The sequence below is a fragment of the Bombus bifarius genome, unplaced genomic scaffold (genome assembly GCF_011952205.1).
Source record: "Bombus bifarius isolate JDL3187 unplaced genomic scaffold, Bbif_JDL3187 scf7180000008312, whole genome shotgun sequence".
In the NCBI taxonomy this organism is placed as follows: Eukaryota; Metazoa; Arthropoda; class Insecta; order Hymenoptera; family Apidae; genus Bombus; species Bombus bifarius.
In genome coordinates, this window is record NW_022884585.1 from 4305 (window position 1) to 19999 (window position 15695).

Below are 15695 nucleotides of genomic sequence, written 5' to 3' on the forward strand. Positions count from 1 at the left end.
TCCACTGCTTAGTATGATCATTAAGATCACAACATGTCATAAGCATATTGTTATTAAATAGGTTTTGGGGTTCGATATTTAATTGATTCGCACAGATTAGTTTTGTATACTCTGCATTTCACCACCATGTACAGCCATTACAACACACCGAATACTCAGATAATTAACACATGGCGAACGGGAAAAATAAAAGAGAGTCGTAAGTAGACGTACCAACTCTGCATGTAGAAACTAATGATCATACCAACATTTATCTCAACACATATTGAGAAATAATCACTATTAACGTTTTCAAATATATTGCACCCTTCTTTATTTAAAATGCACATGGTCTGTGCAAAATGATGTCTCTGTTAAATGAGAGAATGATAAGTTATGTTGATATCACATTTATGTTCAATTTTTTGTTCTTATTTCTGTATTCAGAAGTAGAACCACAATAGCTATTATTTTATTCTTTGGATAAATCTATCACGCCTTTCTGAGCCGAAAATCCTTTATTGCACTTTCTTACATGCACTAGGGATAAGAACAAAAGAACATCTTAAACCTATCGATTAAATCTATCGATTGTATCTAGAATTATCTTCCAGTTACTATTTATTGTAACATTTTTTTTTGTACGTGGAGAAATCCTCATGGAAACTCCGCAGCCGCAGGACGCGTAGTAGCGGATTTCTACCGACTAAAACTCCACGATGACAATCCTACGCGTGCGACGGGGGTGCTCCAGGAACCTCAATGAATTAACTTTTGTTGCGCCCTCTTCTCGCGTCCTCTTGTTCGAGCCAGTCCTAGTATCTTCCGTATATTGAGCTGGCGTTAGGGGGTCCTTGCCCCTAGCGCTGCACTCCTTCAGGCGTGGTCCGTTGGGACAGCGTTGGGGCGGCTCTAGGTCGCCTTACTGCCATCCTTCTCCATCGTCTTATCCTGCAGGGGTGAGAGTTTTTCTTCCTCTCCCTTTCTGCTCGCTCCTTCGCGAGCATAACTCGCTCGTAGAAGTGGCGGACGGCCTCGTATTCCTGTGGCTCTCTCAACATCGCCTCTATAATTGCTGGGGGGGTCAGTGTTCCTCCTGTGGCATGCCGCAGGGAGTGTCGGGGCAGCTCCCACGCCAGGCAGAGCTCCAGGGTGTGCTGCGCCGTGTCCCTGTCCTCTCCGCAGTGGTGGCAGATGTCTGTCGTCTCCCGTCCAATTCTCTTCAGGAACTCGCCGAACACGCCGTGTCCGGTGAGCATCTGGGTCATTCTGAATGTGAGCGGGAGGCCGTGGCGGCTTCTCCATGCCTCCTAGTTTGGAAGGACCGCCTCCGCGCCCCGATGTTCACCTCCCTCGTTGATTAGCCGGGATCGCCGCCGGTCCCACGTGTCCTCCTCAGCGATTCCAATGCCATTCGGAGCCGCCTGCTCGGTCGGATCTTCTCCCGGATGCCATACTCTCCGATGGGTGTATCTCTTTTTGAGCGCTAGCGCCCGGAGCTCCCACGGGGGGGGGGGGCTAGGGCGGTCGCCGACGCGTGAGACACCGTCCGGTATCCCCTAATGATTCTGATGGCGGTTACCCTGTGGAGTCTCCTCAGGAGCAGGATGCTGCGGCGGCTCGCCATCAGGTCGTTCGCCCATACCGGGGCCCCGTACATCACTCGGGACAGAATAACGCCCTCGTAAAGTCGGCGCACCGCGTCTCCCGCCCCGCCGATGTTCGGTACCAGGCTGCATTAGCCATTAGCGGCCACCGACACTTTCGGAATCAGGCAGTCGAAGCGTGGCTCGAACGTCCACTGGCTGTCGATGACGAGACGCAGGTATTTCATTTGCGATCTCACCTGGACGGTTTCGCCTGCCATGTTTATGCATAGGCCGGGCGGTGGGGTCCCTCGCTGCTTCTTGTCGTAGAACCAGATGGCCTCTGACTTCGCAGGGGAGACCCTCAAGCCCAGGCCGTTGCGATTTCGCCGATGAGCAGTGTCTCGTGCTAGCCACGACACCCGACCAGGACCAGGGTGTCGCCCGCGTAGCACACCATGGCCGCGCCTGGGGGCAGCGGGCATCGCAGTACCTCGTCGTACACAATGTTCCATAGTATCGATCACAGCACCGAGCCCTGCGGGACTCCGCGTTCGACAGGTCGCCTTTCCTCTCTCTCCTTGCTGCTGTAGCAAATCCACCTGTCGTCAAGGTACCTATTTTTTGTAACTAGCGTATCTGCATATAGATGGCGAGCGCGAACTCCCGTTATCATTTTCAACATTTTTGTTATAACAGTTTTGTTCTTAAAGGTAATTTACCTCCATTACAGAACCTTCAGAACTACAAAGACTAGCTAGAATCGTAGAGCGTTTAGTTTGAAATGCATTATTTGATCCTCTATGATCTATATCTATATCATGACATAAATATGACACTAGGAAAACTAAAGCTTCCAAATGTGTCATATAATTCTCATTAATAAAATTTAAATTTTGTATTAATAAGTTACCAAAATGTGCCATAGAAAATGCATGTATTCAGTTATGATATAGCGCATCCCTGTATCCTTTCTTTACATAGAATATAAATCTGTAACATTTGTATGAATTAATATTTTATGAGTTTACAATCCTCAGGAAAGTATTATAATAGTACACTCAATATTCTGGGTTATGGCTGCAGATAAATAAGAAATATATATGTCGGGTTTACACTAGAATTAGGGTTAGGGGCATGAAACGAATCTTCGTTTGGGTTACACGTTGTCGTTATGCAATAGAGAAGACATTGACTAGTGCAAATACGATTATTATAGAACCGGACAAGTAACTGTGGTAGTTAGGTACTCGAGAAACTAACGACAATGATTCTAGGTTCAATAACGAATCCGCGGTCGACGGGATGATAGATGAACGTACTCACAAAATCTAAGTCGGACGCGTAATATTCATTGGTCGTAAAGAGTTACTCCTTTCATCAATGAGATCGCGAGCGAGAATGCCTTTCCCGTCCCGATGATGCCACAGAGGAAAACTATAATGGGGTGTGTCTAAGGATACGAGATCATCGGATTCGTCGAGAAAAGCCTTCGTTCAGAAAGTAAGGGAAATTGTCGTTGCTGCTAATTGGTCAATCTCCATATCGGTGGTTAGAAAAAGATCCTAGCCGCCCTTGAGGGAAAGTTGCTAGTGGGAGACCGCGCTCGTTGAAAAATATGTCTCCCCTATCTTCCCGTAGTTGAGACAAAGACTGTTTGTCTGTTTGAAGGACTTTAGTTAACTAAACCTTAAGATTTATAACGGGCCCTCGGGCTAGCCGAACATGTACTGCGGAGACGCATCGACATCTGGCAATCATCTTACTCGAAGAATAGGGCCTGCGTGTGGCGAGCCACGGGACAGAAACCGTTGGAATATTTACTGTCGCGTGTCGCCACGAATATTTCTTTATGGAGAGCTATAGAATTACTCCGTACCTTTGTTAGGCAAAGCGTTCATCCCGTGACCGCGGCTACGTTCGGCAACTAGCTGTCGCCTCGAGCCCAAGCTCATTATCACAACTCGTGAACAATTACAATCGGATTGAATAACTACAATTGACAGAAACCGTTGGAATGTTTACTGTCGCGTGTCGCCACGAATATTTCCTTTAAGGAGAGCTATAGAATTACTCCATGCCTTTGTTAGACAAGGCGTTCATCCCGTAACCGCGGCTACGTTTGGCGACTGGCTGTCGCCTCGAGCCCAAGCTCATTATCACAACTCTCGAACAATTACAATCGGATTGAATAACTACAATTGTTTAATTACAGCTATAGTAGACTCTAGGTTACAATGTTGCGGGATTATCCAAAATTCCGAAGACTCCGGTGTTCTTTCATCTCCGACATATATGTATTTCCTTGACAAATGTTGACAAATACCTTCACATGAATCTTTGATAAATGATGGAAAATGTCTTTTAGTAGTGTAAGGACATGAAGAACATTTGTAGTACCATCGTACTCGGAGTCAAGTTGACCAATACAGAATTTTGCAATGTATGGAGTAGCTGGATGATATTGCGGTGGGCTTTCACCTTTCATGATATCAACTCCTATAATTAACATCATAATATTAAAGTTCATCAAAAATTGTCCAATTTATTTGAATAATTTCTTTATTCAAATTTGTGCTACCATTTAATGTGGCACATATTCCATGTTGTGCTGATTGTCTTAATTTTGGTTTATAGTGTATGGTAAATGATAAAATAACATCCAACACTTGCATCGTAGATGAACTAGACCATGTGGCTGCTTCTTATGCTCGAAGGAGCACAGATAAACACTGAATACACCGTGAAAAAAGATAGATAGTATGCCTTGGTGTAATATTTAAAATCATATAGAGAAATAGAATGAAAAATGATTTACATGTCGAAGTATTAAGTGTTGTTCCGACGATGCATATTTAACAAGGATACGTAAGAAAATTCCACTTGCAGCTCGAAGTTGGATATTTAAAACATTTTTTGGGACAGTTTTTAGGCCCATGCCTAATAACGAGAGCGTGGCTACGATTGACGTATCCGATCGTTTTGTTGTATCTAGCTCCCACTTAGTCCCTAATACTCTAAATGCTTTTTCTTTCGTACATTTTATTATATGATCCCTTATACGGTGATCAATGATAAGATAAAATGCTGTCTTTACTTGTCCTTTCACTATATCCTTTCACTATATGTTTAGCATATCCTGTCGGACTTGACACACCCCTAAAAATATTATGAGCTGGTGTTCTGCCAGGTTTGGAACTTGCATCTAGTTCTTTCCAAACTATTCCATCGAGCCCAGTTTCGATACGTTGTTTCTTTACTCCAATCTTACGTTCTGCTGTGAATGATAATTTCTTTCTTTTTTGCCCTGGACGTGAAAGCTCATTGATAATATTCTCGTCTTCATTATTGCGGTCTAACTATGATTCGGTTGTAAATAGCTTTTCATGTATTTCCATGCTGTTTTCAGTTGCTGGAGTTTCTTGTTCATCGCATACTGAACAGTCTTCTGCTATGCCCGTTATTTTTAATAATTTTTTTTTGCAGTCTTGACATTTTTAGGGTAAATATTTATCACAGAATAACACTATGTACGGAATACAAAATTATTGTCAAATTTTATATGCTTTACTATTTCTTTTATAACCACTTTACACAAAACACTCCGAGATACTTTCCGTCTGAGTTATAGAGATAACAAGTTTAGATGTCGACTGATTCACTAAGAAACCGACACGTATTCTGGTCGAAAGAAAGATACCAAGTAAAAATATAGTCTCTGACGGCGATATTTATATGAAAATATTGATGGGTACTGGCCATTTTCCATCAATGGTTGTTCGAGGGTGGAATTGACTGTTGAACATGGGAAAACCCCACATTTTCCGTGTTTTACCGGAATGAGCAATAACCCTAAAAACTTTTCGTCTTTTAAAATGTTTGTAACAATTGACTACAAAAATGCTAAATTTTATGGCGGTTCCTTAGGGTCATTATATGGGACTGAGTGGCCCTCTTGATTCAGGGATGAATTATGGTTTATGACAAGGTTACGTGTATAACAGTTGTTATCATTTGTTATTACTAATTTTGTTTGTCATCTGACCTTGATATATCCTTTTCTTTGCACTGATTGTATTTATTTTGAGAATAAATAGAATATTCCATCGAGCTGTCAAATTGACCGCCCACGGTAGGCAAGACAAAATACAAATTTTTCTTGGAAAAGAAAAAAGCAAACTAAAAATAAATACCGAAAAATATATTGTATGCATGTTTTAGGAAAAGTCACGAAATTTGAAGCGATTTGATAACGTTTAAATATGGTTAAATTTGAGTAGAAGTTCTGGAAGCGGTCTAAAAGACCGCGTCGGTAGATTTAGTGTTAAGTTGTCTATGTAAGTGTTCTACCATCCCATTAGACGCGGGATGATAGGCCGACGTGCGTAAGTGAGTGACGCAGAGCAACCGGCATAACTCTTCAAATAGACGCGAATCGAACTGGCGATCGGTCATTATTTTCAAGGGAATGCCGAAACGAGAAATCCAGGTCGAAAGGAGGGCCGAGGCAACGGTTGGCGCTTCCATATCGGCAATGGGAACGGCTTTAGACCAACGCGAAAAACGTTCGATGCACGTTAGACAATATCGATAAGCCTTGCGAGCATTGCATCGCGATAATGTCTAAGTGTATATGTTCGAACCGGCCTTCTAACGATTTGAACGTTCCAACTGGTGAGTATACGTGCTTGGTGACTTTATTGTGCTGACACGGTATGCATTGCCGCGTCCACATTCGACAATCTTTGTTTACGGACGGCTAGACAAAACGCGTCGTCACCAGTTTTTGCGTGGCGCGCATCCTTGGATGGGAAAGTCCATGCAGCAACCGAAATACGGTGTGTCGTAGCTGTGCCGGTACGAATGGTCTTCGGTCGAGAGATGAAAATATAATCCGACATCCTGATCGGGAAATTGCACCTTTATTAATTGCAACGCGCTAGAGCCAGACTTAATTATCTCGGTATCGTTTTGTTGCGCTGCGGCTAGCGTTTGATGATCAACTGATTTCCCGATGGTTTCGATCCGGGATAGAGTATTGGCTACATTGTTGTCTATCCCTTTTATATGCCGGGCATCGGTCGTAAATTGTCCGACGTAGTCAAGATGACAATGTCAAGATGTAACCGTCGAACTCCTGCCTGTTCACATAAGGAGAACAATATCCACTAATACACATAATGTCCTCGACGCTGATGCCAACCACTCCTCTCTTGCTGATCAGCGTCTCAGTAGACGCTTGTCGTCCATTAAAAAGAGTGACCCATAGCAATGCATCCCGGATCTTATCATTGTACCAATACGGTAATTGTTTTTACGGCTCGGATACGATCACTATGTCCACCCTGTTTTCGCACACATATTTAGCTAAAAGATCCTGCTCTAGCCTGCATCTATTCAGGTTAATCTGCAGGACCTTTATCCTCTTAGTCCCTAGTCTCCACCCTGACCATCGGGCGGGCCAGCGAGCTCGTAACGTGCCGAACATTTGCACCTTCCTTTCTGGAGCACATCGCACATCTCGGCTCCTTCGTGCAACCTTTCATTGTGTGTTCTCCACTCCCACACCTCCTGTATAGCTCCCTGCCAGGACATACCACGGTGCATCTCACCACCGTATGCCCTAGCATATGGCACCTAGCAAAGACCTATGGTCTTTGATATTATATTAAATTCTGTAATTCTCTTAGCTTCTGCGAAGCCTGGTATAACAAAGGAAAATTTAAAAAAACATAATGCTATTCAAGGGATTTGTGGCGGATCGGTACCAACAGGACGCCAACAAGTCGAGGCATTAACGTGGTCGTAACACCTCCCGGGCGATCCGGGTACCAACCGCCAACATCAGAGGGCCACTACGACGACAACGAGTCTGTCTATCCCACTAGCGGTCGAGTATACGGGCGCATGATACAAATACCGCACCTAGAGAGACTCCCTCTACGTCTAAGGCAGAGACTACCGGGCATAGCATTACTGACGAATCCACCGGTAGTCCTGGGACGAAACGCTCATTCCCTTTTCACACGGCAGTGCCATAACACTACCAAAATGAATCCAAGCCTGCATTCATGAGAATGAAGAGATCGTTGATCTCGTTGAACCTGCGGCTGCTCGAAATATATCAAGTAAGTCTAGATATTTTTCAAAATTCGATTAGTCGAAGTTGGAATTAAATTTTTTACAAAATAATTTTTTAACAACGCAACCTACAGTCGCTATAAATTCCAAAATAGTAGCTATAAAATGGAAAGATCGTGAATTCAAGGCTACGTCTGATGGCTGCCTTATTATCACAGTAGATAATGAGAAAGATAATGAACTAGAACCCAAGAGGAAGAAGAAATCTGCACTTTTGTTGCACAGTGATTCAGAAGACGATTATGGTAAGAATTGAGGTTAGATTTGGGATTAGGAATTGTAGAAAAATGTAAAGTAATTCAATGAAACAAGTGAACGAAGCCAATGAATTTTTATGTTACATGATCAGAAGATGATGTTCAGTCTGTAGCCATGTCGCAAGCAATGGATAAAAAAAGTAAATATGGCGATAGTTATGATAACATTAGCGTAAGGAGTGGATCCACATAGCAGTATCAAGGTATAATAGTAATATATAATCTATAGTAAATTTTGGTCTGTTGTTTAATAACAATTTTGGTATGCATAGCAGGAGGGTCTGGAATACATCGACCATTGAAAAGATCAAGAACAGAATGTATACCAGGAGCAGAATATAAAGCATCAAAGGCTGGAGGTGATGTGAAAAGGAAAGGAAAACCAGATCCATATGCATATGTACCTCTGTCAAGAGCAGCATTAAACAAAAGGTAATTAATGATACCATGAATTTTCATTTAAATTGAAGATACGCATTGAATTGATTCATCTTTACCTTCAGAAAAAAGAAGAAAAATGCGAGTATATTTCAGAACATTATTAAAGGAGCGAAGAGAGATGCGAAAATTGGAATGAAGCAAAGGAAAAACTAAAGTATAATATACCATAAAAAATTTTAAAAAACTATGATTTGTGGTATGAGTCTTTAATTATGATTAGGTTTCACTGGCTATAAATTTGTACATACATAAAATACATGATACAAAGATATACAGGAAATGACATTCAATTAAAAATCTGTGACGATTTATAACATATGTGGATTAATATTAACAGATAAACACTTGAGAAATTGACATATTGTTTGAAAACAAAGTGACTCCGTTATAGAGCAAAAGAATTCCTATATTATTATTTATTTGCCTTGTGCAATCTGTTGACTACAAATTAGCGCTAACAAGGAGATCCTTTTACACAGATGGTTTAATTTATTGCATATTTCCATAGAACAAATATTGAAATCCTTACAACTGATACAAAATAACTTACAAATAATTATATTTGTCAGAGAAGCGTCAGGAATAGAGTTGTGGGCATTTGCTAGACTTCCATTGGAATGGCCATTGCTGTGTCATAACGACGGTACGGCCTGATACTACGAGTATGAACACTACCGATTCGACAATCAACAGCGGCGATTAGGCAATCGCGGCACTAGTCTTAGGTTCGATAACGAATCCACGGCCAACGGGAGGGCAGCTATACTTGCTCTAACTCAAACGTGTACTGACCGTAAGGCGCTGTTCCCTTCCTCGATGAGGTCTCAATCAGGAATGCCTCTTCGTCCAAACGACGCCACCGAGACAAACTCTGGTGGAGTGTCTAAGTACCTAAGCTCCTCGGATCGACGTCGCTGTCGATTGGTCAATTTGAGACAGAAACTGCCTGTCCGTTTGCAAACCATCTTAATTGCCGAAAAACCCTAGTTTTATAGCGGGTCCTTGGGCTACCGGGACTTGTGCTGTGTACGTGCCTCAACCTCAGGTATATATTGTCCTAAGGAACCGTTAGCATGTTTTACTGTCCGATACCTCTATGGGTAGTTCCTTTAATGAGGGTCATAACACCGCTCCGCACCTTTGTTAGACGGAGCGCCCGTCCCGTTGACCGCGGCTACGTTCGGCGACTGATGGTCGCCTTGAGCCCCAGTTTATTATCACAAATCGCAAACAAGTACAATTGGGAAGAATGACGGCAAATTGTTTAATTACAACTGTAAACTTTAATTACGATTTTACGGATTTTCCCGGAGTTTCAGGGGAAGGTCCGGTGTCCTTCCATCTACGACATATTAATATAGGGACTGGTCTACTTGTTGAAAGAAATTAATTATATGACCCTTAATTATATCCGAGAATTAATTAGATCCTATAATTAAGCACTTCTATTAAGCCAAAAGTATTTAAATATTTATGTAAACAGAAACTCACGTTTCTTTTGCATTAGCTCTTCTTAGGCAACATTCTTTCCAGCTCTCCAGATTCGTTCATTTCTTTTAAAATATCCAATCCTCCAATGAGTTCTCCATTCACATATAATTAAGGATACATTGGCCAATCACTAAATTTTTTAAGTCCTTCTCTAACATCATTATCTTGTAAAATATCAAACGTCTGGTAATCTGTCTTACAAGAGTCTAAAATAGAGACTATTGTTCTTTTTTATTATATTTATATTTTTATTATTATATTTATGAGAGGAAATTCGCACGGACGCCAGGCCGCTTCTGGGGAAAGCGGCGTGGTAGTGTCGGACTCCAACAGACTAAAACCTCCACCATGACCGTCCCGGCTGCGATCGAGAGAGCCCCGGGAACCGGTGTGAGTGTCGCAACCGGGCCTCCCCGCGCGCCTAATACCACCGCTGATGGAGCGATGTGTGGCCATAGTAACACCGCGCTTCGTCGCCGGAGCCGCCGTTCCCCTACCGAATTGCTTGGCGGCCCCGAGGCGCTGAGCCGCCAGCGCCCAAGCCCGAACACCACCGGGGAGCGCGATTCGCCAACGCCACACGGAGTTCCCAGACGATCACCCATCCAAGTACTATTATCCGTGCCCGGCGCTGCGTAACTTTCGTGATCTGACGGGAACGATTGCACTCAGCGCGGCCAGGGCGTTGGCATTTCTATTTTTTACTTAACGTGTTTGTAAGTAGTTGTAGCATGACTGTAATTTGTTGTGTTTGTTGTCTGAGTACTGCATTTTGCTCACATATTTTTGTTGACATTTCAGTGTTTTGATGGATTGCTTGAGCAGTTCCTTGATTTCTGCAGCGTCGTTATTGTGGTTGTTTTGATTTTGGTTGTTTAAGGGTGGTGTTTAGTTAGTTACTTGTGCATAACTTCGGCTACCAACGGTGTTGATGGGGTAGAACTGATGCCGATGGAATTTGACGAAATCGTGATTGTGTTTAAATGTTACATTCATACATTAATTGTCGTAGAATATCGAGACTCAGTGATAAGTAACACACATTTTGAGTCGATTCGTTAATTTTCCCACGATCAATCTATTGTCACGACCGGCATACTTCAAATCCGACGGACTGACGATTGAGATAAAGATGTGGCGGCACTCGGCGACAATGTATATCGCTGAAGTGCCTAATGAACCATCAACATCCTAACGGTCCTTCCATCGAAGGTTCTAGAAGAAAGAGCACGTGGCAACGATCGCGGACGCCTAGCAAATGCATGGACGGTGGGGATGTTGAGGGATGACATAAGAAAGTAATCGGATCCGATCGAAAGTAAAATCATAAGAGTCAGTCTTAGAAAGTCACGCCTAGAGTTCGGAAGTAGATTGTAAAGTGTATTGATGTTAGAAAAAAAATTAAGTTTTCTTTTTTTATTTTTTACCTCAAATTCCTTTTTTTATTTTGTTATTTTACGTGACATTTTGGCGATCCTGCCAGGATAGTGAAAAGTGTTTGTTCGGAAACCAAAACACATTCATCATCTACGGAAGATCGAATTATTTGGGACTTCGGTCATCCGCAACAACAAAGTAACTATCACGAACCAAGTGAAGCAACAATAAAAGGTAAACTGAATTCCTTTGTACGTTACCGTGAAAGAAAATTTAGCTTCAGTAGCCAAGACTCGTCTTCGTCTGAAAATTATAAATCAGCGCAATAATGTCTAAGGCAAACGAATTTCAAACTTCAACCTCAACTGACCCAATGTTGCGAGCAATATGGGACAGTATTCAAAAACAAAACGACAACATTGCCCTTTTACGAGAGGAAATGTTACGTTTGTCTATGCAAAATGACGAAGAGAACAGACACAGGGCAGCAGAAATCGAGAATCTCGGGAAAACCGTCGCATCGCTACGGACTGGGTTCGGATCCCCTGCGACCGATGAATTTGCTTCCATTATCACCGAAGACAATGAAAGTGCGTCGACAGCAATCAATCGCACCGTGAATATGGCAAAAGCACGCAAACTGTCAGGGATAGCAGCTCCAGACACCCCACCTGTCCACCTCGACATCGAACAACCCGAGGTGGAAGAAAGAGGCTATTTTCCGCCCGCTCCTCCCACTCTACGAGCTAAGGATGCAATACGCTACATCCCAACGCTCAACGGAGATGATGATGTAGGAGTTGAAGATTTCATCAAAGAAGTGAGAAGTATGAAGGATCGCTGTATGGAGCAAGATCTATTGCTAAAAGCAATAAAAGTGGAAAAAATCGTGGGGAAAGCAGCCCAAAGTATTCGCAATAATCCTATTGAGTGTTACAGTGATCTGTACGACGCACTGAGAAATAACTTAGCAGCACAAGTGACTTCGGATGAGTACCAAGAACAATTACGAGAGTTGAGACAGGGACGCGAGGAATCAGTGCAAAGTTTTAATATTCGGTTTAGAAGAATACTCAACCGTTTGCTGTACGCAGTAACCAATGAGTACCCACAACCACTAACACGTAAAATTATGACTAAAGAAATCACGAAGAAGACTGTTCGTGTGTAATTAAAGGGACTCAGACGCGACACAGGGCGAATACTATTAAGCAGTGAACCCTTGAATCTTCCGGAAGCTGAAAAAAAGGCAGCCGATGTAGAACGCTACTTGCGAGAAGAACGACAACCTAATTGGTCATGTAATCGCTTACCTTCGGTTAGTAATCGCCCCGACAACCAGCATATGCAGGTGAAGTGCTTCAAGTGCGGAAAGCTGGGACACATTGCCAACAAGTGTCAAAATTTTCTACCACCGAGCCAGCGCGATCGACCACCCGCAAGGATTCAGGCAGTCCAGGAATGGGACGAAATACAAGAAACAACATCGAACCAGGAGATGGACGAACCGTACGAGACATACGAGTCAACATCGCCACGGGAAGACTACTCGCAATACCTTTGTCAACCCGAACCGAAGAGCGAGTATTTCTGGTCGACACAGGAGCAGGGATAAACCTGGTGAAACGTAACAAAACTGTCAACGCGATACAAATAGGGCCTAAACAAAAATTTTCTATGGGACGAGACAAATACGAAACTAACGAATACGTAACGAAACGAATTTTTGGACAAAATCAAATTTTTCACATAGTACCGAACAATTTCCCTATTATCGAAGACGGAATCATTGGGCTACCATGTTTAGAGAAATATAACTATTCAATATCCAATGACAAAATCCGATTAAACGACAAAACCATTTTATTTCAGAAACCAATACATTTGACTCCTGGAGAAAACAGAGTTCAAACAATCTATTTGGAAAGCAAACCAACTAAAGTATGTTTTATCAACACTGGTGAGCAAAACATTGAAATTTCTAGCAATATTCAAAATTCTCATGACTTTTCCAACGTATCGAAACTAAAAAGCCTAGTGAGAACAGATCACATTGAAAAACCAATCCGTGAATTCATCGAAAAGATTATTCTCCATTATATTGACATCTTTAATTTAGAAACCGATCTTTTACCCTGTACTAATTTAACTCAGCACACAATTTCGTTAACCAAAGACAAAATTATTAACACACGATCGTATAGACCACCGGAATGTCACCGTGACGAGATTTCGCGACAAATAGGAGACATGTTGAAGAAAAATATTATAGAAGAATCCGAATGCCCTTATAACTCTCCGGTATGGGTAATTCCGAAAAAATTAGACGCCTCAGGAAAACAGAAATGGAGGATAGTTATCGATTTCAGGAAACTAAATGAACTCACAGAACAAGACGCTTACCCTTTTCCTGATATAGACGACATTTTAACACAACTAGGAAACGCAAAATTCTTTTCGGCACTTGATTTATCCTCAGGATTCCATCAAATTCCAATGAACGAGAAATCTAAAAAATATACCGCTTTTTCGACACCGCAAGGGCATTTTCATTTCAATCGAATGCCATTCGGACTTAAAAACGCACCCGCTACCTTTCAAAGATTAATGGACAGAGCCTTAGCTGGACTTGTAGGAAAATACTGCTTTGTTTATTTGGATGACACAGTGATATTCGGAAAAACGATTCAAGAACATAACGAAAACCTCACGATAGTATTTCAGAGACTCAGAGAATTAGGACTTAAATTGCAACCGGACAAATGTGAATTCGTAAAACCGGAATTAGAATACTTAGGCCATGTAGTTTCATCCGAAGAAGTCAAACCAAACCCCAAGAAATTAGACGCTGTAAAAAACTTTCGATTACCCCGCAATGCCACGGACGTGAAATCATTCTTAGGTTTAGCAGGTTATTACCGCAAATTTATTCGAAACTTTTCCAAAATCGCGAAAAGCCTTACAGACTTAACAAAAAAGGACACACCATTCCATTGGACTGACAAACACCAGATTAGCTTTGATACTTTAAAAGACAAACTCTGTAATTTCCCAATATTAGCTTATCCAGACTTTAACAAAACCTTTACCTTAACTACCGACGCAAGTAACGAAGGACTAGGAGCAATACTGTCGCAAGACGGTCATCCTTGTTGTTACATTTCAAGAACTCTGAATCCACCAGAACGAAACTATACCACGACAGAAAAGGAACTCTTAGCCATCGTATGGCCCGTGAAAAGATTAAGACAATATTTGTTAGGACGACGCTTCATTATTCGAATCGACCACCAAGCTCTTAAATGGCTACACAATTCCAAAGATCCTTCTAGCAGACTGATTCGTTGGAGACTTAGACTCGAAGAATATGACTATGAAATCGAATATACAAAGGGTAAAGATAACACAGCTGCAGACGCTTTATCTAGAGTTCACGCAATAACTCGCGACGAAGTAGTTAACCTCGACCTAGTAATTGATCACACTAATTCATTCAACGCATGGAAAGACAACAACGAGAATCCGAAACTCTTAGAAATTAAACCAAATGACCAAACATTCTACCAATTAACTCGAAACGACTTAGGAGAATACGACGAGACACTTTGGATCAGAAGACTTTACAAAATTCTTAAAGATACAACAAAAATCGGCATAGGAAATAACGATTTCACTGAATTAGAGAAAACACGGATTAAACTCATGCTAATATATTTTAACGACACGTACAAGAAAATTACTTATGAACCTAATCCCATCTTAAAACTAGACGAAAACGAAATAATACAAGCAATAAAGGAAAACCATAACGACACCGTAGGACATTTAGGGATACAGAAAACGTATCAACGGATCAAGGATAAATTCAAAATTTCCGCACTTTTAGAAAGAGTAGAAAACTTTGTGAAAACATGCGACACATGTCAAAAGGAGAAACTAACACGTATCAGACCCAAAGAATCCCCACAAATCTCAGACACGCCACTTAACCCTAACGACAAAATCGCTATGGACATCATAGGACCGATGACGAAAACCAAACGCGGAAACCAATACATACTTTCAATACACGATGAACTTACGAAATATCTGATACTAGTTCCCCTTAAAACGCAACGAACTGAATCCATAATTAACGCGCTCATTGAACACTGTATTTACATATTTTCGGCACCAAAAACGATCCTAACAGATCAGGGACAAAATTTTGTTAGTGATTTAATGACGAAATTTGAAGAAGCTTTTAAAATCAAACACATCAAAACAACTTCATTTCACCCACAAAGTAACGGATCCCTCGAAAGAACGCATGTCTCAGTTAAAGATTTAATTCGTACTGCATTACACGACAATGACAAAGAATGGGATGAAGTACTTAATTTCATTTGTTCAGGGTACAACACCGCGAAACATGAAGGAACAG

The 15695-nt window shown here is 41.8% G+C and overlaps 2 protein-coding genes and 2 pseudogenes across 2 annotated transcripts; 2 read left to right on the forward strand and 2 right to left on the reverse strand.

Annotated features, from left to right (window-relative positions):
- Positions 1-242: 242 nt before the first annotated feature.
- Positions 243-2594, reverse strand: LOC117212517 (cGMP-dependent 3',5'-cyclic phosphodiesterase-like; the record flags this gene model as incomplete). Its single annotated transcript, XM_033457406.1, has 2 exons — positions 2288-2594; positions 243-350 (listed from the first exon to the last, which is right to left on the reverse strand). Coding segments are annotated over exons 1-2 (312 nt in total), but the record flags the coding sequence as incomplete, so codon positions are not given.
- A 4601-nt stretch (positions 2595-7195) lies between these two features.
- On the forward strand, positions 7196-8761 carry LOC117212519 (RRP12-like protein). The gene is made up of 6 exons (XM_033457407.1): positions 7196-7218; positions 7313-7460; positions 7726-7951; positions 8056-8103; positions 8236-8395; positions 8467-8761. Exons 1-6 carry the CDS (start codon positions 7196-7198, stop codon positions 8555-8557), a joined length of 696 nt encoding a protein of 231 aa, XP_033313298.1. The 3' UTR covers positions 8558-8761.
- A 1702-nt stretch (positions 8762-10463) lies between these two features.
- On the reverse strand, positions 10464-10585 carry LOC117212529 (annotated as a pseudogene).
- Positions 10586-11600: 1015 nt separating this feature from the next.
- LOC117212521 lies at positions 11601-13010 on the forward strand (annotated as a pseudogene).
- Positions 13011-15695: the final 2685 nt, after the last annotated feature.

Bases quoted from the DNA above. Each gene is read 5' to 3' on its own strand.
- LOC117212519 (XM_033457407.1), top strand. From the start codon at position 7,196: ATGGCACCTAGCAAAGACCTATG. The intron at 7,952-8,055 runs GTAAGAATTGAG...TTACATGATCAG, and splicing joins TGATTCAGAAGACGATTATG to AAGATGATGTTCAGTCTGTA. The intron at 8,396-8,466 runs GTAATTAATGAT...CTTTACCTTCAG, and splicing joins AGAGCAGCATTAAACAAAAG to AAAAAAGAAGAAAAATGCGA.